The following is a 27,958-nucleotide window of genomic DNA, read 5'->3' on the forward strand; positions in this document are numbered from 1 at the left end:
CCCTCTCTGTGTTCTACTAAAGACATTTCTTTAGTAGAAACGTCACTACTGAAAACAAAAATTATCTGCGCGTGGTGGCTGGCACCTGTAATCCCAGCTACTTGGGAGGCTGAAGCAGGAGAATCACTTGAACCTGGAAGGCGGAGGTTGCAGTGAGTGGAGATCGCACCACTGCACTCCAGTCTGGGTGACAGAGTGAGACTCTGTCTCAAAAAAAAAAAAAAAAAAAAGCTGAGAAGATGAGCCAGCTGGAACAGAAAGCGCAGGGCCTGGTGGTGCATGTTGAGGGAGACCTTAAATTCCCCCAAATGGTGAATGGTTGAAGAATTGGTAACAGAGTATATGATCAAAGTGACATTGGAGAAAGGCTTACTTTCCTGACTATTTCCTGCCAATAAGCTGTTTTGAAGGAAGGGACAGAAAATAAACTGGTGAAGGAGAGAGAATTTTCCAACCAGAAGGAATAACGTTCCAAGGGCATGAGTCTGATGACATATTAATGTCCAAGCATGAAGTTAGAAGTACAGCAAACAGACCTGATTTTCTGGAAGAAAGATTTTGTCAGATTATAATAAACAATAGATAAATAAATGTCAAACATTTCTATCCTTCAAAAACTTGTGTTTATTTCCTCACTGAATTTCCTTTATTCCTTCCTAAATCATAGTCCCTGAAGTTTGATGTCATGAATTTTAACAATGGTCTTTTAAAACTGGTTACTGTTAAAGCCTGAATCCTCAAGTTTTTTATTACTTGATATAAAATTTATTCATTTTAGCTGTAGAATACCCAAATGTCGAGGGACTTTGAAGACACAGTAATCTGAACCATATATCTCTATTCTTAGTGAAAAATGAAAACACCCCAACGGAGTTTTATGTGGAGTAAACGAGGTCTGGCAATGGTCTGTATCGAGAGACCTATTGGCCTTTTGATGTCTGATTCTTTGATTTGGCTTTTTCTTTTTTAAAGGGGTGTTATGTGATTATAATTAGAAACATTTTAAGCTCTTTACTTGGGAAGTGGATTGTTCCTTAGCTTGCTCTATTATGACAAAATCATGTAGTGTAGAATGGTGGTGGTGTTTGAAACTATTACTGAGGAGATTCACCGTGTTTACCAGAGAATGTTCCAATTCATCATGCAAGGCTTGTCTTATCCATACCGGGGACTCATTCATTTTGCAGGTTGTGGCTATGATGTGAATATGTGTTTATTATATATTAAAGATGTTTCATTTTAATAATTTTCTAAATTTACTGGGAATATAATAGTTTGCTTTTCTTGCAACTGGAATAATTATGTTTTAAGTTAAAAATGGTAGCTAAATTACTAGAAGGCATTAACAAGAATTTACATTCTTTTCTGATAGGCAGATTTAAGGTATTCAGTTTTGTATGGATATAAACATTTGTATGATATTGAGAAAAGTTATCCCTACCACTTAGAAAGTGCCTAAGGCCAGGCACAGTGGCCTCATACCTGTAATCTCAGAGCTTTGGGAAGCTGAGATGGGAGGATTGCTTGAGGCCAGGAGTTCAAGACAAGCCTGGGCAACATAGTGAGACTCTATCTATCTTTACCAAGACTTTTTTTTTTTTTTATAAAAATAGACCCGCATACAGGTGTGGACCTGTAGTCCCAGCTCCTTGGGAGGCTGAGGTAGGAGGATTGCAGGAGCCTAGCAGTTCGAGGTTATAGTAAACTGATTGCCACTGCACTCCACCCTGGGTGACAGAGTGAGACCTTGTCTCAAAAAACAAAAAATAAATAAATAAAATTAAAAATAAACAAAATGCCTAAAACCTCTGAATATAATTTTGTTCTTAAAAATAACTCTCTTAAGTATCAAGGGTTGGGGTGGGAAGCAGCTGTTCTCTTTTCTCCTCTCTGCTTGAGCATCTGCAACCATTTTAGATCCAGAGCAGGCAAGGTTTCCAGTTTATTGTAAACATTCCTTAGCTCCAGTGAACATACTGGCTTAACCCTCCAGGAAGCACGATGTAAAGCTCGAAGAGAAGAGAGCGATGTGTGGTGACCTTGCTTCCAGTTGAGAGAGACATTTCCATTCTATGAAGTATTTCTTTGTAGACATGTCTTTGTAGAGCTCAGCACTTCTCACAAAAACACACTGCTTTAAATGAGTGTCAGTAGAATATGCTGGTCAAGAGGCCTCTCCTGACAGAGACATTTGTGACACAATTTCACACCATAGGTTTAATTTGGAACATATTTTTACATTTCTTGGATGCTTTCCTTAGGAATTAATTGAGTTTGCAAAACCCATTTTTTAGCAGTTTATATATTTAGCTTCTTGAGTTTTACTACAGTCAACATTTGGATTAGCAATGAAATGTGAAATAAATGTAACCCTTATGGGGAGTAAAATATGCTAATAAAGGACAATAGTACTTCATTGAGTGTTTTCAAGTTAACAAAATGGTTTTAATATGTATTCTCTTAATTTATCCTCGAAAGAATCCTATGTGGTTGTTTGTTATTACCTGCATTTTGAAAAGAAGAAACTGAGGTTCATGGAGATTTCACCGATTGTTCAAGCAATTTGACCAGTATTGCAAAGCTGACACATGACTGAGCTGGGCCTTGCCCCGGGGCACGCGGAGTCCTACTTCATTGCTCTTTTCCTGATAGAATGCCACTGTTTACCTTTGTATCACCAAAGTCATTTTCCTTTTGCGCTTTTTAAATGGTTGGATCCAAGTCATTCAAAGATGGCAACATATACTAGATACGTCATTACTTATTCTTTCTTGTTTCTTTTAGAGCTAGGATCTTGCTCTGTCACCCAGGCTGGAGTGCAGTGGCATGATCATAGCCCACTGCAGTCTCAGCCTCTGGGCTCAAGTGATCCTCCTGCCTCAGCCTCCCAGGTAGCTGAGACTACAGGTGTGTACCACCATGCCTGGCTAATTTTTTTATTTTTTATTTTATTTTTTATTAAAAAATTTTTTTATTGAGACAAGTCTCACTCTTGTCCCCCAGGTGGGAGTGTGGTGGCACTATCTCAGCTCACTGCAACCTCTATCTCCTGGGTTCAAGCAATTCTCCTGCCTCAGCCCCCTGAGTAGCTGGGATTATAGGCGCCTGCCACCACGCCTGGCTAGTTTTGGTATTTTTAGTAGAGATGGGGTTTTACCATATTGGCCAGGCTGGTCTTGAACTCCTGACCTCAGGTGATCTACCCACCTCAGCCTCCCAAAGTGCTGGGATTATAGGCGTGAGCCACCACGCCCGGCCCTTTTATTTTTATTTTTAGAGACAGAGTCTCACTTTGTTGCCCAGGCTGGTCTCAAACTCCTGGCTTCAAGGGATCCTCCCATCTCAGCTTCCCAAAGTGTCTGGGATTATAGGCGTGAGCCACTGCACTCAGCCACTTATTCCTCACTTAACCCCACATTGGGGAATCCGCCCTGCCCACAGCTCTGACAGCTGCCCAGCATATTCTCTGCTATAGGACCATCTTCCCTTCTCTGCCACGTTCATTGGGTCTAGAGTGGACACCTGATCCAAAGGCAGCCGAGTCATTTTGTTCTGAGGTACAAAGAGCTTAAGTCACACAGCTGGTGGAGGTGCCAGGATTTGAAATTGTGTGTGTTTGACTTTAAATCCTCTATTCTTAACCACTGTGCTATATGCATTGCTCTTCTTCCCTGAAGCTTGGAAATTTGGAACTGGAAAACCGAGAGACTGACTCAATGCAGAAGCTGAAAACCTGGAACGTTACTATGAGGAAGGTTGACTAGGCAGCCACTATGGGCCATACGCGAGCTAAAGTGTTGAGTAGTTGTGTTGATGCCAAGAGGAAAGCAGGGCAGATGCACAGAGAGCAGCACAGATGCTGTGAGAAACGCAGCCATGCATAGCAGAGCCTGGTTTATTCCAGTTCCTTCTCAAGAGACACCTTCACTGAGAGCTCATGTCTTTATAATATACAGCTGTTTTTATTTGGTTACCATGAGTTAAAAGGCATTTTAACCATTTGTTTAAAAAGTGGCCGGGCCCGGTGGCTCACGCCTGTAGTCACAACACTTTAGGAGGCCTAGGTGGGCAGATCACCTGAGGTCAGGAGTTTGAGACAGCCTGGCCAACGTGGTGAAACCTTGTTTCTACTAAAAATACAAAAATTAGCTGGGCATGGGGGCACATGCCTGTAATCCCAGCTACTCGGGAGGCTGAGGCATGAAAATCGCTTGAACCTGGGAGTCGGAGGTTGCAGCAAGCTGAGATTGCACCGCTGCACTCCAGCCTGGGCAACAGAGCAAGACTCTGTCTCAAAAAAAAAAAAAAAGTTATAAGTTTACTTTAAAAAATAGATTAAATATGGCCTATATAATGTTATTACAATATATATATTTTTAAAAAAGACCTTTTTAAGAACAAAGAACAAAGGTGAACTGTAATATCTCACCCCTGTCAAAATTATCACAAATTCTTACTAACAAAGTCTGAATCAGTATGTGGATGGCATACTTCTACAGATTCCTTAGAAATTTTAAGAAAGATTATTCATGCAAATAAAATTGATGACATTGCTGCTTTATTAGGAACAACACATTTCAGGTTTTTTCTGTAGTTATAAACTCTAAACAACTGTAAACTAGTTATTGTACATTTGTATAGAACCTAAAACAAAAGGTAACGTTTTTGATTTGGGAGACAGTCAAGGCCAATAAATAACATGCTCTTCCCCTCTCAAATTTAGAACACATTCAGAAAAATAGAAGAATCCTATAGATGAAGTTGTGGTTTGGGTGTGTGGCCAGGTGAAGGTTGGGAGTCCTTTCTCATTTGATTAAATGTGCTCATCAGGGCACAGCTAGAGCCGCCCACTGGAGCCTGTAAAGGCAGGGGAGGAGGACGTTCTGACAATAGGCCCTCCCTGGAGAGAGAGGCAGGGGGCTGAACACTGTTCACACTTGCTTATCCGAGTCCATGGTGATTAGTGTATGCCAAGAAAGGGCAGCAGTTCTCTTCTTGTTGAAAGCACTGAAGAGCTTACTTTATAGGTCAAATTAGGGCAGGTGGGAGGATTGTGTGGCACATCCAGCACATGTGTCCGCATTTAACAAATGGTAACTTCTTGGAATATTCATTTCAGATTCTTTTTGTTTAAAGAAAAAATTATGGTAGCTATGGGTTTCTTCTCTCTCCTTCCCTGGAGATAATCACCTTTCTTTTCCACATTTTATGCTTTTACCATGTCATTTCAAGGCTATGTTTAGTCCCAAATTAGGACTCCTCCTGAGTGTACCTTAAGTAAAACAGAATATTCCAAAAAAGACTTTCAGTTGCTTTTCCTATTCTATCTTATGCATTTAAGGTTTTAAATTGTTTTAAGAAACGCTTAAGTTGTATCATACACATTTTTATATGTAGTGTGTTTTTTGTGGTTCAGTTCCAGTATAGTTCATGATTTTCAGTATGATTTATTTGACACTGAGAAATTATCTAAAAGTGTGTTTTTTTTTCCTTTTTGAAGAAGTTGCTTTTAGCCCCTTTCAACAGGCGGAATTAGGAAACAAATGAATATTAGACACATGCATATACATCCCTGTGTGTGTATATATTTGTGTGTGTGTTTATGTATTTACCTATGTGTATTTTGATATCATATACATATCCTATACTTATACGTCTATATTTCTGCATCTTACTAAATATATAGAAAGCATGAACTTACACTAATTCCATTTCCAGTCAAATTCAACAGGGTTTATTTTATTTCTTATTTGTTTTATTACCCTCTGACTGTGAGAAACCTGACTTCCATTATATATTTACTTACTTACTCAAACCTAGAATCCAGGAATTGGTTTTTCAATTGATAGACCATACCTCTGTGAAGAAAGAAACCTGTAACTAAAGTCTAAGAGTTCTTTTCTGTTCTTTTCATCTTCAGCCTAAGAGCACATGATCCAAAGACTGTATTCCAAAGTTAATTTGGTTATTTATTCCCCCTTCAGTGTGATTATTAATCATTTGAAATAAAATTACGTTTATTTGTTTCTGTTTGTATTTCATTTCAGGATTTCCCTCTCCTGTCCTTGTTTATTCTTTTCTTTTTTTTTTTTTAGTAAATAAAACATTAATATGATTCCAAACACCACACATGGACTCTTAGGTATATTCAGAGAGGTGTCGCCCTACCTTGATTCCTTCTGTGCTGTCTTTCCCATTCCAAGTCACGGTGGATATATGATCTTATTAGTCGCTAGTTGATCATTTCTGTGTTTGTTCCTGCACAAATAAGCAGATACATGTATATCTCATTGTTTTCTCTTCTTCCTTACACGAAAGGCATGGACACTTTTGTACACACTGCTTTTTTCATTTATTGTAACCTGGAAGTCACTCGTTCTTTTTACATCAGTGTAGTATGCCAGTGTGTTTATGCAACCACTGTTCTATATGTGGGTATACAGGTTGTTCCCGATATTTGTAATTGCATGTGATGCAGTCATGAATAACCTAATGGATATGAATTTTTGTATTGTTTGGGATATAGATTCGGGGTAACTTTTTAGGATTGGGAATAGTGGGTCAAAACTACGTGTATGTAGTATTGTTACATAGTGGCAAATTTTCCTCCATAAAGGTTACACTGACTTAAATTTCCCCTGGCTGCAAATAAGGATGCCTTTTGGACTGGACACAGTCACTTACACCTGAAATCGCAGCACTTTGGGAGGCCAAAGCGGGCAGATTGCTTGAGCTCAGGAGTTTGAGACCAGCTCCAGCACCATGGCAAAACCCTGTCTCGACAAAAAACGCAAAAAATGTAGCTGGCGTGGTGGCACGTGCCTGTAGTCCCAGCCAGTTGAGGGGTTGAGGTGGGAGGATTGCTTGAACTGGGGAGGCTGAGGCTGCAGTGAGTTGTGACGCTGCAGTGAGTTGTGATCTCACCACTGCACTCCAGCTTGGGTGACAAAGTGAGACCCCGTCTTTAAAAAAAAAAAAAAAAAAAAGCGAATGCCTTTTAGACTCCCAAGTAGAATGTTGTTACAATTTAAAAATTTTTGTAAATCTGGTTGGTGAGAAATAATGACACGGTTTTAATTTGCAGTACTCTTGTGAGATGAAACATTTTATTACATTTAAGGGCCATTTTATCAGCCTTATTTAGTTAGAATTGTCATACAATAAATTTCACATATTTAAAGTATACAGTTTTCATGTATTTTGAACTATGTACATACTCGTGAAACTACCAATACAAAAATAATATATGTGTGAACATATGTGTAACTCCAAACGTTCTCTCCTCCCATGCCATCCTTCTGGTCTCCCCCTTTCCACCTCCCCATATCCAGGCAACCACTGATTTCCTGTCCTTATATTTTAATTTCCAGAATTTTAGATAAATGGAAGCAGACAGTATGTATAGTTTTTCCAGTCCCTCCACATCTTTCCCAAAACTTCATATCATCAGTGTTTTAAATTTTCACCATGCTCATAAGTGTGTGGTAATATCTTAATTGTGGTTTTCATTTGCATTTTCCTAGTGACTAATGATGTTAAAAAGGTTTTCATGTCCTTATTGGCCATATGCCTATCTACCTTGGAGAGTCTTCAAATCTTTAGTCCATTTTTAAATTGGGTTGACTGTTTTCTTATAATTAAGTATTGAGATTTAATTATATATTCTGGATACTAGTCTTTTATTAGATAGATGTTTTTGCATATTTTCTCCCAGTCTGTGACTTACCTGTTTATTCTTTTAGTGGTTTCTTTCAAAAAGCAGGTGTTTTTAATTTTGATGAAGTCTACTGTGTTTACAGTATCTGTTCTTTTATAGATTGTGCTGTTGGTGTCATATCTAGGAAATCTTTTTCTAACCCAAGGTCACAAAAGTTTTCTTCTGCAAGTTTTATAGTTTTGGGTTTTACATTAGGACTTTGATCACTTTTCAGTAATTCTGTATATACTGGGAAGAAGTAAGGATTAAAATTTTTTCTCAGGCTGGGAGCGGTGGCTTTCGCCTGTAATCCCAGGACTTTTGGAGGTTAAGGCGGGCAGATCACCTGAGATCAGGAGTTTGAGACCAGCCTGGCCAACATGGTGGAACCCGTCTCTACTAAAAATACAAAAATTAGCTGGGCATGGTGGCAGGTGCCTGTAATCCCAGCTACTCGGGAAGCTGAAGCATGAGAATCACTTGAAGCCAGGAGGTGGAGGTTGCAGTGAGCCGAGATCACACCACTGTGCTCCACCCTGGGCAGGAGTGAGACTCCGTCTCAAAAAACAAAAACAAAACAAAAATTATTTTTTCTCTTATGATACTGGTTTCTTGTCCTTTTAACACATATAAAATCTGTAGTGACATAACTATTCTCATTTGTAATACTGATAATTTGTATTGTTTCTTTTTTTTCTGACCAGTCTAGCTAGAGGTTTATCAGTTTTATTGATCTTCTCAACCAGCTTTGGGGTTCACTGATTTTTGCCTAATGTTCTTCTGTTCCTATTTTATTGATCTCTGTTTTGACTTTTATGATTTCCTTTCTTCTACTTATTTTGTGTTTTACTGTTCTTTAAAGTGAAAGCTAATGCCATTGTTTTGAAACCTGTATATTATTTTCTAATACAAATGCTTAATTCTATAAAGTTTCCTTCAAGTACAGTGTTAGTGGCATCTCTCTAATTCTGATATTTGTTTTCAGTTTCATTAATCCAAAATGCTTTCTAGTTTCTCATCTTGTTTTTTCTTTGGTCCATGGGCTGTGTAGAAAAATATTTAGTTTCCAAATATTTGGGTATTTCCCAGATATCTTTTATTGATTTTTAATTTCACTATGATCAGAAAATATGCATTGCATGATATGAATCCTTTTAAATTTATGGAGACTTGTTTTATGTTCCAGAATAGTCTATCTTGATAATGTTCCATGTACTCTTGAAATGAATGTGTATTCTTCTTTGATTGAGTGGAATATTCTGTAAGTGTCCATTAGGCCTAGTTGGTTGATAGTGTTCTTCACATTCTATTTATCCTATCTCTTTATTCTTGTCTGTCTACTTGTACTATCAATTATTGATAGTGAGGGATATTGAAATCTCAAAATGTCATTGTGCATGTATTTATTCACCATTGCATTTCAATAAGTTTTTGCTTCTTTTGTTTTCAACATTTGTTTCCTGTTGATATGACTCTTTAAGTACTGTCAATTTGTTTTCTTTAGTGTTGACAAGATTCTTTGCCCTGGAGTAGGCTTTGTCTGATACTAATATCACGACTCCAGCTTTCTTTTGATTAGTGTTGATATAGCAATATACCTGCAATATATGTCTGCATGCATGTAGTATACATGTAATATACATGCATGTAACATGTATGTAATATGCCACAGGCATGTGAGATACGTAGATACATGTAATATGCGTGTGACATACATGCAATACACATATACATGCAACATACATTTATGTGATACACATGTAATTTGCAGGTACCTGATGTGTGCGAAACGCATGTCATATGCATGTATGATGCATGCATGTGATATACATGGATATAGCATGCATGCAACATGCACACAACATTACATGCATCCAATACATACACTGCATGGGTGCAAAATACATGCTATATGCGTGTGATGTACATGCATGCGATACACATGTGTTCCTGAAATACATATGCATGCAGTATATTTGTAAGACACATGTAAAACACATGTAACATGCATATATGTTATATACATGTGCTATGTATGTGTGCAGTACACGTGATATGCATGCTATGCATGTATGTAGTATGCATCGTGCATTGTGCAGTATATGCGTGCAATATACATGTGCTATACATGTAATGTACATGTGACATGCATGCAATATCAATGTGCATGCACGTAACATGCATGTGTTGTACATGCAAAATGCACACGTAATATGCATGCGTGTAATACGGATGTCATATGTGATATATGTATGTAATGTGCATGCAACATGCATGTGCGCAATATGCATGAGTACACATGCATGTGATATACATTCATGCATGCAGTATACATGCAATGTGCATGCATGTGATACATATACAGTATACATTGCATGTCATACATATGTAACATATATGTATGTAATATGCAACATATATGTATGTAATATGCATGTGGTATTCATTTAATACGCATGCATATAATATGGCAACATACATACACTGCACATGCATGTAATGTGATGCAACATGCACACAATATACATGCAACATGTATGTAATGTGCATGCATGTAATATGCATGCATTATACACGTGGCAGGAATGTAAAGTGCACGCAATATGCATGCGGCATGTATGTAATATGCATGTATGTAACACGTATACAATATTCATGTGACATGCATCCGTGATACATGTACGTGGTATACATGTATGTAATGGAAATGTAATATGCATGCATGCATGTGATTTACATTTGTTATACGTGCAATAAGCCACATGTGTGCTGTATGCACACACCATGCATGCAATATACATGTGTCTTACACATGTATAATATACATTGTATGCGTGCATGTATCAAACATGTACTAAACATGTAACATGCCTATAGTGTGCAGGTGTTAACACCCACATGTGATAAAGATACATGTCATTTGCATACATGTAATGTACGTGTGTGTAACGTGCATGTATTGTACATGTGTGCAACATGCATGTAATATGCAATATGTATGCATGTAATATACGTGCATGCGTGCATGTGATATGCATCCATTTCAGATGCCTGCAAGATACAGGTAATACATAAAAGGCTTGCAATTTGCGTGTAATATGCAGGTAACTTTCATGTAACATACATGCTTTATACATGTATTTAATATGCACACATGTAATATACATGTAGTATGCGTGCATGTAATATACATGCAATATGAGTGCATGTAATATATGCATGTGGTGCACATGCAGGTATATGCATACCTGTGATACATTTGTGTAATACATGTGCACTATGTGACAGCCATTGTATGTACATACATGTAATCTGCATGTGATATGCATGTGATACACATGTAATATACATGTGTGCATGAATGCAGTACACATGCAATATACATGCATATAATATGCATGGGTATATGCATGCATGTCATACACATGTGGCATATATGCATGCAATACAAATGTAATATAGTTGTATGCAATACACATGCAAAATACACAAATGTAATATACATGCGATATAAGTGTGCTATGCATGCATGTAATATACATGTGGCATTCAGGTTTGCAATACACGTGTGATATGCATGTGATATGTATGTAATATGTGTGTGATATGCATGTCATACATGCATTTAATATACCTGTGATATTCATGCATGTAGCACATGTGATATGCATGTGATATGCATGTAATATGCATGTGTTAAGCATATATGTAATATACACGTATTGCACATGTAATGTGCATACATGCAACATATGTGATATGCCTGTAATGTGCATGCTTGTAAAATGCATGTGTTACACATGTATGTAATATGCATCTATTTGATTTACATGTAATAAGCATTCGTGTAGTATGCATGCGATATACATGTGTGATATTCCTGCATATATGTAATATGCATGCAATAGACATGTAATATATGCATGCATTATTTGTGCATGCAATATACATGTATATGTGTGTATTATGCATGCATGCAATATTCATTAGATAACATACACACAACATACATGTATGTAATGCAAATACAACATACGTTTGTAGCATGCATGTATTATACATGCATGTAATATGCATGTGATACATATGTGATGTGTATGCATGTTATATACATGTATTATACATGTAATATGGTTGTATGTGATATGTGTGTGATATGCATGTATACAATGTACATGTAATGCATTAATCTTCTTAAACATTTTTAGTAATGATCTTACCAAAATGAGAAGTCCTTTATGATGTTTTCCTGGATCAGCCTGGCCAACATGGCAAAACCCCGTCTCTACTAAAAATACACAAAAATTAACCAGGCATGGTACGGCATTCCTATAATCCCAGCTACTTGGGAGGCTGAGACAAGAGAATCACTTGAACCCAGAAGGCAGAGGTTGCAGTTAGCTGAGATCGCACCACTGCACTCTAGCCTAGGCGACAGAGCAAGACATTGTCTCAAACACACACACACACAAAGCTGATATAACGTCTTGATCGTTTTTGCATTTCTAATACTGAGCACAGATCCTGGCATGTGATAAATGTTAGGTAAATGCTAATGAACATTTTAGCTTTCAAATACTCGAAGTTATTTAATATAGAAATATTGCTATGTAAGGATAAATTATGGCAAGTACTTAGTTATAAATTCAGCTAATTAACATGAAATGGTAACTAAATACAAAATGTATGTACAGATTTAAAGAAATAATGTTACGTGTAGTGAAACTACTTTGTACTTCCCGTCAGTTGGGTTGTTTTCATCGCTTGTTCTGGCACTTTTATGTGAACTTGACTATTCTAAGTTTCAGGGTTTTCTTCTAAAAGATGTTGTAACTTTTCTAATAGAAATTAGATGAAATAATGTGTGAACTGCCCTAACTGTAACAAGCAGGGTAGACATTCAATAAATGTTCACTCTGCTTTATCATTTGCAAAGATTTAAAAAATATGGCTACACTATAAATGTTATATTTTGTAGCAATATAATTCTCTAAAAGTAGTGGGACATATCTATTGCGACTTTTCATTTCATATCACTTAGAAATCATCTCTAATGAGCAGAAAAGCTTCTCTCACATGATAAATATTACATTTATATTTGATAAATAGGAGAAAATTTGCCTGCTTAAAATTTGATCTATTTGTGCATAGTGATGAATATAAGTGAATATTTTCCAGTTACTTTGAAATATTGAACTGCCCTGGGACAAGGCATGGATAATGTTTTTGAAGGAAATAAATATTTCAGATTCACATTTCAGCCTTTTTTCTTTATTCCTTTGATCTGGCGTTGGTTTACTTATCATTCTGCTTGAGTGACTTCATACTGTCTTTCTTCCTCTCCTAGTAACAAGAAGTGGTCCTCACCTATTCCAGAATATTTAGGTTTCGTCGTTTTACAAGAATAACATATATTTCCTTATTATTTACTGATATAACTCTACATCTATAGTGAAATATATTAATGGGTATGTATGTAAACTCTGCGTATATTATGTACAATTTATAAATGGAAGTTTTAATCCTTTGTTAAATATAGAGACATAAACAAAAATAGCATCATATGTGGGATTTATTTTGAATTTTAAAGAATTTAAAGATTTTAAAGGAATTTTTTTTGACCATAAACCATGACTGCTTTATCTTTAAGGACAATTTTCTCAATGTTTTGTTAGTTTACCATAAAAGTATTACTTGCTTTTGTATTTGCTGAGCTAGAATTTGTTTTATTTATGGACCCATATTACAGGCAGAAGTTAGTTTAGCATAAAATTATTATGTAAACTTTAAACTGTTTAAACCTTTCATTAATTTTACTTACATATCTTTATTTCCTACCTTACACATAAATTTGATCCTCTGAGAACTGTTTCTTATATAGCCTCTTACTGCATTGTTACATTCTTTGTATTCTTTTAGCACTTAAAATTTGTCACAAGATTTAATGTGTACGATATTGCATAATTTTATTTTTCTCCTTGTATTTTCATCTTTTCCCTTAGTCAGATTATAGTTTCTGCAAGATAGGAAGCATGTCTTACACTTCTTTTATGTTTTCTATAGTATTTGAATGAGCAGATCTTAGAATTTGCTGCCAGCACCCTTGTCTCTGCTCCCAGAACAAAACTAACTTACTGAGAATGAAGGCTACAAGGTTGAGGCCAGAACTAGTTCTTTTGAATTATGATTCAAATCCAGTTGGCGTCATAGATTTATGGACGTCCTAGCTGACATCCATATCTTCTTAAGAAGTTTTTGAATTGTTTAATAAGATTCCTCATTTCTATTCATAACTAACATGCTTCAACCAACAGACAGGCATGGTTTTTTAAGACTGGTGTTTGACCCTGGGAGCAAGCTCTCTGGGTAAGCCTACATTGGCAATAAAAGGACTTTGTCAGAACAGAGTTCTGTAGAACTTCTTTATGCTGTTATTATACCTGTTTCAAGCTTTTCCCTTAGTAGTGAGAGAATAACTTCTGATTTCGTGTTTTGGATCATCATAGTTTCATTGAGCTTATAGGAATAATCCATTCCTTGCCTTTTCCATCTTCTAGAGGCTGCCCCTGTTCCTTGGCTTGTGGCTCTGCATGCATTGATAGTGTCAAATCTGTAGATCAATTTGGGAAATATTACCATATATTCAATATTAAGACCAGTACTAACTTTCATTTTACTGGGCATTTTTTTCTGACTCTTGAAGTATCAAATGTTTAGCTGTCTACAGGGTTTACCATTTTTAAACTAGAATTTAGCAGAGATTACTAGTTTTAAAAGTCAAGTGAAGAAGAGGCCAAAGCAGTTTATTCACTTATCATGCTTATGAAATGTATTATTTTAAATATTTTTGACTCATTCCATTTAATCAGTTTAAGGAACAACCCGCAGCCGTGAACATAGGTGATATTGCTGCTGGGAAGTCTTGTTTTCCAGCCCAGCTGGAAAGGGCATGGGGACTCTTCTAGCTGTTTCTCAGACTTGTTTGAAGTTTCTTGTTTTGTGTTGTTTTTCTTGGAGTTTCCAGGGGAGATGCCAAGCTGGCAGCAAATGAAGTAGACTGTAATGTGAAGCCTTATACATACATGTTGGATCGCAGCCATCTTTATTAAACGTACTGGAACAGAAATGTGCAGAAGGAAGATTTTCAAATTAAGGTTCACCCGTCCATATACGTGTTAGCTTGTAAAGCTCAAAAATACTAAACTGTCATCCATTAGTTCCCTATATTTTATTGCCCTTTTTGGAATAATCGTGTACTTCAGAACATCCTTTAATCCGAGCTAGCTTGTGGTTGTTTAAGAATGCAGCTTCTTTTTTTCTTTATCCTTTATATACTCAGATGAGGAAAATTTACTGCACTTTATAAATAAATCAGAGCTAAAAAGCAAATTTTCTTTCCACCTTTTTATCTTCATGGAGGCCCAGCTTTAAGGCATTTGAGTGATGCATTTCTACTTGGCCCAACAACTAGTTCCACTGAGAAAAAAAAATCTTCAAAGTCCTTTTTTCCTCCTTGCAGGATGCACTATTGGGATCATAGTAAAAAGGAGCGCTGTTCCTGTGATAGCAGCAGACCTTTGTCTGTCTCAAAGCTTCAGCATTTTCACTTCTGCTTCATTACCTTGTAGAAATTAAAATGGATCCCTCCTTAAAATGATTATGACCTCTTTATTTGAATTGACAGATTTAATTTATAGTAAGACAGAGGGGCCAGGTGCAGCAGCTTATGCCTGTAATCCCAGCTTTGTAGGAGGTCGAGGTGGGTGGATCGCTTGAGTCCAGGAGTTCGAGACCAGCCTGGGCAACTTGGCAAAACCCCATTTCTACAAAAAAGAAAAAAATTAGCCAGGGGTGGTGGCTTGCACCTATATTCTCAGCTACTCAGAAGCTGAGGTGGGAGGATCACCTGAGTCCAGGAGTTCAAGGCTGCAGTGAGTCCTGATTATGCCACTGCACACTCCAGCGTGGGCAACAGAGCAATACCCTGTCTAAAAAAAAAAAAGGGGGCAGAAGATTTCTAAATATTAGTGGAGCTCAATGTATTCATGATGGTTTTACTGGACAAGAACATTGAATTACATTGAATGAGGCCACCTTTGATATTTAGCGTTACTATTAGGTTAGTTCAGACAGTATGGTGGGACTGGAAACTAGATTTTACATATTTCCCTGTGCTTACAATTGAGTGTAAAACAATATTTGCTATTTGTAAATCAGGGTAGACGTGATCAATTAAAAGCAGTGTGCCTTATTGTGCAAGGTTTTCACATTTTAAAATGGCCTCTAATTACCTGATGGATAGCTGAAGTTTATGACTTTGATTTATGTGGTCATAAATTAGTTATAAAGTAAATGAGCTAAGCTTAGTAGGTAAGAATGACATGTTATAGAGAAAAAGATTTGTCCTATTAAATTAAAAGTGTTTAACTAATAGTTCATGCAAATTATTGCACAAATATTATAAAAAACTGACTTTCAACATAGATAGGACAAAGTTGCTATTTCAGCTATAGGTCATATATTTTTATAAAATTTGTTATCTTTCTTTTGGCTATTTAATGTTCCGTAATTAAAAAGTAAATGATATATAAACTTTTAAAGTTTTCAAATCATGTTCAATGTACTTTCTTTTGTGTTTATATACAAACTGACCAAAGGTAATCCTTTGATAAATGTTCATCTTAATTATAAGAGTCTTCCCAAGTGCTTTTAGAAGGGCCTCAAAAAGTAAAGAGGAACATAAGATAAACTAGTCGCTATAATCTCTGAAATGGTCATTGAACTGCCTAACTCCAGTGCCTTGGAAACAGTGCCACCATTCATCAACCACAGCACCCTTTCCCTCTGAGCTTGCTCTCAGAATCCTTTAAACAGAGCATTCCAGGCAGCCCCTTCCAGTCAGTTGGGACCACCACACCAGAGAACATCTATTTGCCAAGCCAGGTCTAGACCATGGTACCCAATAACAATTTATATGACTTTATGTTGTTCCCATATGCTGTTTTAGCATTCAAATATTTTTATATTCAAACAAATTATCCAACATTTGTTGCAGGGAAATCCTACATACAACTTAAAGCCTCCTGTTCTTGCACAGAATAATATAGGAAGAGTGAAAATGCACTAGAGCAATTTAAACTTCTCTATAGCCATCAGAGTGCTCAGTCTTTCATATAGTGGTGTCCCTGCAGTCAGCCTTCAGTATGATATCCAGCTATTAATCACCATTATCATTGAACTAATACTCACATTAAGTGGCAAAAAAGCCTCACTAATGTTAGGACCTCAGAATTTAACAGCCAGTTAACATTAAGGCCATTTTCCTTTAACAACGTGTAAGAAACGTGGTGAACAACAAGATATTCAGGTCCCAGTTCATTAAAGTGGACAAGTTGAAGAATAGCTTTTAAAAACATCCAGAATCCTGTACCCCATTGCTGCAAAATGCAGTCACTGAGAGCCACATGTGGCATGCATCATGACCTGGAATGGCTTAACTCTCATGCAGGGCATCACACACCTTGGGGCAGTATTAAATTCTGTAAGTCATAAAAATGGTGGCTACATCTGTAAAACAGACACATAAAGGAGCAGGGATTTAGTGGGAAAACTGTTTTGTTTATCATGGGATTGCAATGATTATTGTCACCTTCAGGTAGATGGATACATAGGATATGAAGAGATAGACACAAGGTGGTGTTTAAAATGACAAGTAAACATGCACAGCATGCTCTTTCAGCCTGTCAGCAAACATTTGCCTATTTGCGGATCCCAAATACAGGGGTGGGGATGGGATATGGGTGCGAGGAGAGAACATACACACACATCTTTCCATCTATATCTATATGTCTATATCTATATCAATGATAACCTCATTATAAAGGAACAAGAGAGTCTTGCTGAAGTAGAAATTAGGTAACACTTTTTCTTATTAGTCTTGTGACCACTTAAGCTTTGAAAGAGGTTTTCAATTTGGTGGGTGGGGAAGAAGAAGGTTTGGTATTTTGATATTTTATATGATATGTACGTTCTTATTGAAAAGCCTAGACATTTTTGTGTCTTAGAGTGGATTTTGAACTCAGATAAATAACCTGGAAAAACTCGTATTACTTTTTGCCCAAGTCTTAAAAGATTGCATCCTCTTGTTTTAGAAATGTCTTTTCTCCCCTTTATGATATTCCTCTCAAATTTGGTTTGAGTGAGTTAAATTACCCACCCCTGCCCAGCATTCTTCAGTGTTACAGCTAATAGTAAGAACACGTTTTATATGTGTCTAAGCTTTCCCATTTAGGGAAGGTGAAGTAAGTTAATCTTATCTGTGGCATCTGGAAAATCAGGAAAACAGTGTGGCATAGCAGCCAACAACAGGAACTCTAAAAGCACACTGTCAGGGCTGGAATCCTGGCTTGACCTGTTGTTACTCTAGGTGTGTAACCTTGGAAGTATTCTCTAAGCCCTACCTTCCTGTTCTGTGTAAGTAAGGCTATCATAACACTCTTATACTGGTTTACTGTGAGAATAAATGAGAGAAGACATAAAATTCTGTATTAGGCCATTTTCACACTGCTGATAAAGACATACCTGAGACTGGGCAATTTTCAAAAGAAAGGTTTAATGGACTTACAGTTCCATGTGGCTGGGGAGGCCTCACAATCAAGGCAGAAGGCAAGGAGGAGCAAGTCACATCTTACATGGATGGCGGTAGGCAAAAAGAGGAGCTTGTGCAGGGGAACTCCTCTTGTTAAAACCATCAGATCTCATTAGACTTATTCACTACATGAGAACAGCATGGGAAAGACCTGCCCCTATGATTCAGTTATCTCCCGCTAGGTCCCTCCCACAACACGTGGGAATTATGGGAGCTACAAGATTAGATGTGGGTGGGGACACAGAGCCAAACCATATAAAATTCCATTGCACGGTGCCTGGCACCTAGTTAGAACTCAGAGTTAACTATTGTTCAATGGCATGCATTTATAAACTGAAGCCTTTAATTTTTTCTTCTATCAACATGCAAAGATTCCTTTTGTTTTGTTGGACCCTTTCAGCCATGTAATTTCTGCCTAAGGTATGAAGAAATGAGATGGTTATCCGTTCTTTTAGGCAATCTGCTAGAAGGCAGTAAAATAATTTTAGGCCATCATGTTTCTGTGTTGCATTGACTTCACTGCAGATTAACTTCTGGTAGACATACGTCTTTCTATTGGTACATTTTAAAAAACCAAAAGACATGAGATGTAATTCACATACCATAAAATTCACTGTTTTAAAGTGTATAGTTTGGTGGATCTTAGTATATTCACAAGGATGTGCAAACATCACCACTATCTAATTCCAGAACATTTTCATATTTTCCTCATTTCATATCTGTTAGCAATCACTCCCTATTTCCCCAGCCTCTCAGACCCTAGTAACTACTAGTATACTGTCTGTCTCTATAGATTTATCTATTCTGGAAATTTCATATAAATTGAATCAAACAATATGTAACTTTTTGTGACTGGTTTCTTTCACTTAGCTGGATGTTTTGAAGGTTCATCCATGTTGTAGCAGGTATCAGAACTTAATTACTTTTTAAGGATGACTAATACTCCATTGGATAGCTAGTCCGCATTTTGTTGATTCATTCATCACTTGATGGAGACACATAGTTTTACTCAGTTTTGTTTTTAGGGAAATCTTTGAAAGTAGTTTTCCCTTCATCAGAATACATAGTACATGTTTATACCCTTTTTCTCTTTAGATGAATTATTGTCAAATTTCTAAAGGGAAGTTTTGTAGGATTTGGATCAAAAAAATTAAAATCTGGATTTTATTTTAGAGGGAGTTAAATATTGTTCTTTCATTCACATTAGTTCTTTTATATTTTAACTCTGAAGCTTCTCTGAACCTTTCTAGGGAAAAAGAGGAGCAGCTTACTCGTGTGACTGAAGTTCAGAGGTTGCAGGCCCAGCAGGCAGATGCCGCTCTGGAAGAGTTTAAGCGGCAGGTGGAACTGAACTCAGAGAAAGTCTATGCTGAAATGAAAGAGCAGGTAAGGAGGCCGCCACACCATCCCTTTTGAAAGTCACTCTCTCAGTAGGAAGGTACATTCTCATCTTAAATATGACAGAAACATTTCACTTTTTAAAAGAGCTGTGTCAAAATTAACCATACAATCGGGTCAGAGATTCAGAATGAGAAACAGATGTTACCACCTGATTCATCCTTCAAGCGATGCCAGAATGATCATTTAAAAGTCCCCTGTATAAATGCAGTAATGGCAAGCATGTGCCTTGCTTTGGAAGGATAGATAAGCCTAAGAGAAAAATCCCGTGACTGATCAGTTTCTTTAGAGCAGGGGCTCCAGTTAACCATGTCTGTGTTTCTTCATGTTCTATAAATAGTGTCCTGTTGATCAGCTACAGTAAATTATTTTCAACTGGCAGTTGTGAAGAACAAAGGCTGTCTCCAATTCTCATACAAGATGGGTGGTAGTTTTTTTTTTTTAGTTTTTAAAGAAAATACAAAATTTGTAAAAGAATAAAAGGAATTATTATGAATACCTGGGTACCCATTGCAAAGATGTAATAATTGTTAATGCTGTTTATATAAACTAAAACATTCAGGTGAAGCTTTAGTTTAATTTGTTATTCATGTCTAATCACATTATTCTTTCTTCCCTGGAGAAATCCACTGTAATTAATTGAGTGCATGCAGTCAGCCCTCTGTATCCATGTGTTTTTGTATCCATGGGTTCTGCCTCCACGGATTCAACCAACCATGGATCGAAAATATTTGGAAAAATTTGACAATGCTCCAAAAAGTAAAACTTGAATTTGCCATGTGCAAAGGACTATGTTGAATCCATGTGATAGAAGTGACATGTAGATGTTATATTAGGCATTAGAAGTAATCTAGCAATGATAAAGTACATGGGAGGATGTGCACAGGTTGTATGGAAGTACTAGATCATTTTATATAAGGAACTTGACTGTCTGTGGATTTTGGTATCTGGAGGGGTTTCAGGAACCAATCACCCATGGATACTGGGGAGGGCTGCATTATTTCAGTTTATTTTATATGCATATATAATGTCCATAGATAATATGCATGTATATATTATTTATGCATTAATATGTTATAGGCATAAATGTTTTTTGTTTTTTAAAAAATTAGATAAATATGAACAGATTTTAAGTACTATTTCTGTTTGCCCTTTTATATATAGTATTGTGTATCTGTGTGCTAACCATGTTGTTTTAGTGCAATCTTTTTAACACTAAATTTATTTTATCATATGAATATACTGTATTTTATCAGCTCCCGTACTCAGGCATATTTAGTTTATTTTCAGTTTTTCCTGATTATAAAGAATGTTTCAATACTCATTTATGATTTTATACTATAGTTATCTTCCTTAGGAGTCCCATGCACACACTGGGTGGGAGAAATGTCCCTAAGGCAAGTTTCATGTTTGAATCTGACTGAGGACTGAGCCCTAGGTTATGGGATCCCTGGGGTATCACTTTTTTGGCCAGAAACCTCTGTGGCCAGTGGCACCTTTTCCTGAGTTTTGCTCAGGCCCACTGGGCTTATTCCACCCAGTCGGCCTGACATGCTGCTCTTGGCTCATGCTACTGGCCTGGATCCCACACCTGCCAAAGGTGAGTCAGGCATAGAGCAGCGAGGGATGTGTGAGCAAGTGTGGGGTCTGGCCACTGTGCAGTCAGGTATGCCACCTGCTGCAGTGGGGTGGGCAGCTCCAGGTGCCAGCATGGATGTCAGCTCTCTGTGAGGCTGTGGCCAGACCAGGTATACTGCAAGCAGCTTCCACAGCTGTCACTGGGGAACGTGGTGGTACCCGAAGCTTGGAGATGCCAGGAACCACAGGAACCCAAAGAGGAAGTCATAGCCCTGGCTTGGGAGTGCCCTGGTCTAGGGTCCCCACAGGGCTGCAGCTCTTCTCTCCTCCTCTGTGCTTGCAACAAAGCGAGCTAGGGGACATGTTTCAGCCCCGCTGGTATTGTAGCTCTTTTAGCCCTGCCATTCGACAGGTTCTGAGTTCTTGTTCCGCGACTAGGAAAAATGAGGTATACAGACAAGTGGAGGGTGAGCAAGACAAAGAGGAGCTTTATTGAGCAATAGAACGGCTCAGAGGAGACTCATAGTGGCTAACTCCTTTCTGCAGCCAGGGTGTCCCACTGAGTGTTCAGCTCCTAGCAGAGAGGAGACCCTGGAGTGGTAAGCCCCTCTCTGCAGACAGGCAGTCCCATCATCTCTGCAGCTCTCAGCAGAGAGGAGGCCCTAGAGTGGGTTTCTCCTCTCTTTAGGCAGGTCGTCCTCTCATCTCCCCAGCTCTCAGTAGACAGGAGGCCATGGAGTGGGCTGCTCCTTTCTGCAGCTGATGGTCCCAATGTCTCTGCAGCTCTCAGCAGAGAGTAGGCCCTGGGATGAGTTGCTCCTGTCTGCAGCTGGTTGTCCTGACATCTGCAGCTCTTAGGAGAGAGGAGGCCCTGGAGTTGGTAGCTCCCCTCTGCAGCTGGTTGTCCCCACATCTGCTCTTGTCTGGCTGAGCCTGGGGCTTTTATGGGCCTCAGATGGGAGGAAGTGCACAGTGATTGGTCCATGGGTGGCCATGGGCAGGCCCAGAAAAGGCACCAGGAGTTTTCACTCCAGTCTGTAGGACTTTAAGCCAGGCCCCCAGCCTTTAGGCCCTCCCTAGCCTGAAGCTGAGGCCTCACTAGGGACCCACCCCCTTATGAGCAGGAGCCTGTCTGCCCCCTGCTGCTGTTCATGGTGCCCAGGCTGTAGGTGCCAAGGGTTGCCTGCAGGCCAGCAGTGAGCTGCCATCAGCACCCCCTTGGCTTCCCTCATACGCTTATTGGCAGCCAAAGTAAAGAGGTGGCTGAGGCAACAGGAGGCTGGCATGTCAGTACTGCCCTGAGTGTGTGCCCACCTGGCTGGCTGCGACAGTACCCAGGCTCAGCCCTAACTTTGCTCCAACATCAGAGTGGGCACAGACAGCAGGAAGAAGCCAGACAGCAGGAGCAAGCACTTCTGAGCCAGCTAGGGAAGTGGGGACCTTCCCCAGCCTCCAGGAGTGCGGAAATGCCTGGATCCACAGCCATGGTATGGTAGGCTGAAACTGCACCATTCATGTTACATATAATGTAATGCATGTAATATACATGTACATAATATGCATGCAGTAAAAAAAATGTGATGATTCCATTTTATACACAGCCAAGGAGTTTTTTGCTTACAAAAATGATAGGAAAGCATGTTCTTATGTATAAGAGCTCACATAATATATACCACATTTTTCTGGAAAAAATTTGTATGAAAACATGAACCAATCCAGAAATGAAGCATAAGACTTCCCACACATAAGGAACCATCATATGAAAGGATGAGTAGAGAACCCTGGAACCCCAAAGAAGTAGAAACAAATTTAAATAATTGTTACAAATATACTTAGAATTCTAATATTAATTTATTTTTTGAAAAGGAAGGTATATAAAACAGAAAATACAAATGTATTAACAACTTGAATTTATATCCCTAGATTACATTAATAAGGACCAAAAGTAGATGAATAGCAAGAGTTGGAGAAGCAAAGTATACTAAAACTCTTTGTCATAAATATGTGAGACTCATAAGATTCTTAAAATTAGGGAAATGTAGGTAAAAATAATTTTGAAATGTTTAAATATGAGCATTAATAAAATTAGCAAGTTGTACTTTCTTATAAAAATCTTGAAAAGATAAAAAGCAAAGCTTGAGAGGAGATGCTGCCAAAGGAACAGAAGCAGAAATACTATAAAATGTCCAAAATAAGATAGAGTATATAATTGTAATAATAAACATTAATAGGTTAAATTTTTCTAGTAAAATGGTATTGATTAGAATACTTAAATCCATGAATATGCTGTTTGTAGAAGTTATAACTAAAAGTTAACACAAAAATTATATTAAATTGATGATGAAAATATATCACTTGTATTCAGAAAAAAAGGAAAGTAGGATTGTAACACTATCATACAAATTAGATCAATACAAGTCAATAAACTGGACAAAGGGATATATTTTTGCATGCTAAACGCAAGAGTACTCAATTGAAATATGAAAAGATGTTAGGAATACATGGAGAAATGGACATAGATAATCATGGGATGTTTTCATATGTTTTTCTCCATCTTTGACAGGTCAGTGGGTAAAATCTAAATGGGGTGTAACTAACAAATTATATGACAGCTGTATTTTGACTTTTTCTTTTTTAGCATTTTATTTTTTTACTTTTACTTTTGTAGACATATGTTTCCATTTTATTCCAATAAGTACAGTAGTCCCACCTTATCCAAAGTTTCACTTTCCATGGTTTCAGTTACCTTCCATCAACCACAGTCCAAAAATATTAAACGGGAAATTCCAGAAATAAAGAATTCATAAGGTTTACATTGTACGCTGTTCTGAGTAACTTGATGAAATCTCATGCCATCCTGCTGTGTCCTACTCAAGGCATGACTCATCCTTTTATCCAGAATATCCATGCTGTATACCCTACCTGCCCTCTACATTGCAGCTATATAGCTAAAAGCATAGTGCATATAGGGTTTGTTACTATCCAGTTCAGACATCCACTGAGGGTCTTAGAACATATGAGGAGAGACTACTGTACCTAGGAATGGAATAGCTGATCAAGTTTAACATTTTTATTTACTTATGTATTTATTTTTAATTTTTTAATTTTTTAATTTCAATAGGTTTTTGGGGCACAGGTGGTGCTTGGTTACATGAATAATTTCTTTAGTGGTGATTTCTGGGATTTTGGTGCACCCATCACCCTAGTGGTGTACACTGTATTCAGTGTGTAGTCTTTAAACCCTCACCTCCCCCACCCACCCTTCTCCCCTGAGTCCCCAAAGTCTATTGTATTATTCTTATGCCTTTGTGTCCTCATATGTTAGCTCCCACTTATGAGTAAGAACATATGATGTTTGGTTTTCCATTCATTTAGAATAATGGTCTCCAATAACGTCCAAGTTGATGTGAATGCCATTATTTTGTTCCTTCTTATGGCCAAGTAGTATTCCATGGGGTGTGTGTGTGTGTGTGTGTGTGTGTGTGTATATATGTGTGTGTGTGTGTGTGTATGTATGTATGTACATATATATATCATAATTTCTTTATCCACTCATTGATTTATGGGCATTTGGGCTGATTCCATATTTTTGCAATTGCAAATTGTGCTGCTATAAACATGTGTGCCCAAGTATCTTTTTCATATAATGACTTCTTTTCCTCTGGGTAGACAGCTGGAAGTGTGATTGCTGAATCAAACAGTAGATCTACTTTTAGTTCTTTATGGAATCTCTACAGTGTTTTCCATAGTGGTTGTACTACTTTACATTCCCATCAGTATTTGATATAATTTTGATTTTCTTAAATTTACTGAGACTCGTTTTGTGGCCTATTATGGTCTATCTTGGGGAATGTTCCATGTCCTTCTGAATGGAGTGTATATTCTGCAGTTGTTGGGTAGAATGTTCTGTAAATATCTGTTAAGTCCATTTGTTGTAGGGTATAGTTTAAATTCATTGTTCTTGTTGACTTTCTGTCTTGATGAACTGTGTAGTGCTGTCAGTGGAGTTTTAAAGTACCCCACTATTACTGTGTTGCCACCTGTCTCATTTCTTAGGTCTGGTAGTAATTGTTTTATACATTTGGAAGCTCCAGTGTTAGGTGCATTCATATTTAGAATTGTGATATTTTCCTGTTGGACTAGTCCTTTTGCCATTATACAATGTCCCTGTTTGTCTTCTTTAACTGTGGTTGCTTTAATTCCCTCAGCTTTCCTGCTATGTTCCTGCAGTAGTTTTTGGAGCGAAAGTTCACGATGTGAGTCCCCACACACTGCTCTGGCTGTCGGAGAGGAACTGCAAGCTAGTCCTGCCTCCTGTCTGCCATCTTAATCTGTATTTCAACTTTCCACCATTTAGATACAACGTATTAAATCTCTGTTCTCATAAAACAGTTAACAGACTTAGTAGACTGTAAGGGAACCCTCAGTATATTTCTAAAACTTAACATGTCCAAGAACACATATTTCTTACCACAATACAATAAAACTGGAAATTAAATTTCAGTTAAGATTGCTACATTAGACTTCACCAAAACTAAAAACTTTTGCTCTTTGAAAGACATCATTAAAAAAACAAAAGCAAGGCATACCAGAAAATGGAAGACAAGGCTTACAATACATGTATTTCAAAGAACTTGCATCTAAAATATAAATGAAATCTTACAACTCAATAATAAAAAGACACCCCAATTAAAAACAGGCAAAAGATTTGAACAGACACTTCACAGAAGAAGATATACAGATGACTAATAACCACATGAAAAGATGCTCAATATCATCATCATTCATCAAGGAAATGCAGATTAAAATCCAAAATGAGATGCCACTACACGTTCATTAGAATGACTAAGATGATAAAGACTGGTTGACAATACCAGGTGCTGACAAAGTTGTAGTGCAACTGAAGCTCTTATACACTGCTGATGGGTACATAAAATAGTACAGCCACGTTAGAAAACTGCCAATTTTCTTAAAATGCTAAATACACAATGACCATATGTCAGTCATTCCATTCCTATGTATTTAAGAGAAATAAAGATATGTCTAGACAAAGACTAGTGCACACATACTGACAGTAGATTTGTTCATAAAAGCTCAAAACTTGGGCAACCAAAATATTCCTCAGAAGGTGAAAGGATAAATGAAATGTAGTACGTACAATGAAATATTACTCAGCAGTGAAAAGGAATGAATTATTGATACAACAGCATGGATGGATCTCAAAATCGTACTGAATGAAAGAATATGCAAGCAGAAAGAGTATATACTGAATGTTTTGTAATCTCTGAGTCCTGTTAGAATTCCCAGTTCTTTTCAGTGAGAAAGTCTCATCTTCTGTGGGCGGATTCCAGTTTCAGTTGTTTCAAAGCCTTTGCTGTGCTTCTTTGGATCTGTTTGTACTTGTGCCACTCCTGGGTGCGTCTAAGACTTGGGTGATGATTTAAATCACCCCACCCAATGACTGCAGGCACTCATGGAACATTCTCCAGGATAGCCATATGCTTGGATACAAGACAAGTTTAAAATTTAGAAGGGTTGAAATATGAAGTGTATTCTTTGACCTCGACAATAATAAATTAGAAGTAAACAACAAAAGAAAATCTGGGAAATCCTCACATGTTTGGAAATTAAATAACCCAATTTTAAATAAGTAATGGGTCAAAGAAGGTAGTACAAGGGAAATTAGAAAATATTTTAAAGTGAATTAAAACAAAAATATGGCATATCAAGATTTATAGAATGCAGCTAAAGCAGTGCTTAGAGAAAAATTTATAGCTTTAAACACTGATATCCAAAAATAAAGTTCTCAAATCAGTAACCTAAACTTCACCTGATGAAACCAGAAAAAGAAAAGCAAAGCAAGCTTCTAAGCAAGAGGAAGAAAGGATTAAAAAAATAAAGATTAGAGCAAAAGCTAAGATTTAATACATAAAAATATGGAAAATTAATGAAGCCAAGTATTGGTTCTTTGAAAAGATCAACCAAATTGACAAACTTTAGCATGACTGACAAACCATAAAAATGAGGAGTTGGAAATTGCCAAAGTTAGGAGTCAAAGCATAGGATACCACTATTGATTTTATAGAAAACGAAAGGATTATAAAGTGATATTACTAAAAACTTGGTATGCCAACAATTTGTACAACATAGATAAATGGACAAATTTCTAGAGAGATACAAATTATCAAAACTGTCCCAAGAATAGAAAATCTGAATTGAAATATAGTAAGAAATTTAATTGCCAGTTAAAATATTCTCACAAAGAAAAGTCTAAGACAAATGGCTTCACTGGTGAATTATATCAACTATTTAGAGAAGAAATAATTTTAATTCTTTGAAAACTCTTTCAGACTATTGAGGAAGAAGGAATACTTCTCAGTTAATTCTGTGAGGCAAGTATTACTCTGAAATCAAAGCCAGACAAATATATCACTATTAAACTATAGATTGATACCTGTCATGAAAGTAGTCACAAAAGCCCTTCATGAGATTTTGGTAAACGGAATCTAGCAACATATACAAACAATTATACACCACGACCAAGTGGGATTTATCGCAGGAATCCAAGATTGTTTTAACGTTAGGAAATCAATTAATGTTACACAGCATGTTAATAGAATAAAGGAAAAAAATCACAT

General features: G+C 37.3%; 1 protein-coding gene across 13 annotated transcripts in view; it reads left to right on the forward strand.

Moving 5' to 3' along the window:
• Positions 1-27,958, forward strand: part of CEP112 (centrosomal protein 112) — a 549,518-nt gene that overhangs the window by 201,398 nt on the left and 320,162 nt on the right. For all 13 annotated transcript variants that reach the window (XM_073005103.1, XM_073005106.1, XM_073005112.1 and 10 more), the window contains one exon: positions 19,595-19,730. In XM_073005103.1, the coding sequence (XP_072861204.1) occupies positions 19,595-19,730 (136 nt within the window). The remainder of the gene's footprint in view (positions 1-19,594; positions 19,731-27,958) is intronic.

This window comes from Chlorocebus sabaeus, chromosome 16, assembly GCF_047675955.1.
Source record: "Chlorocebus sabaeus isolate Y175 chromosome 16, mChlSab1.0.hap1, whole genome shotgun sequence".
In the NCBI taxonomy this organism is placed as follows: Eukaryota; Metazoa; Chordata; class Mammalia; order Primates; family Cercopithecidae; genus Chlorocebus; species Chlorocebus sabaeus.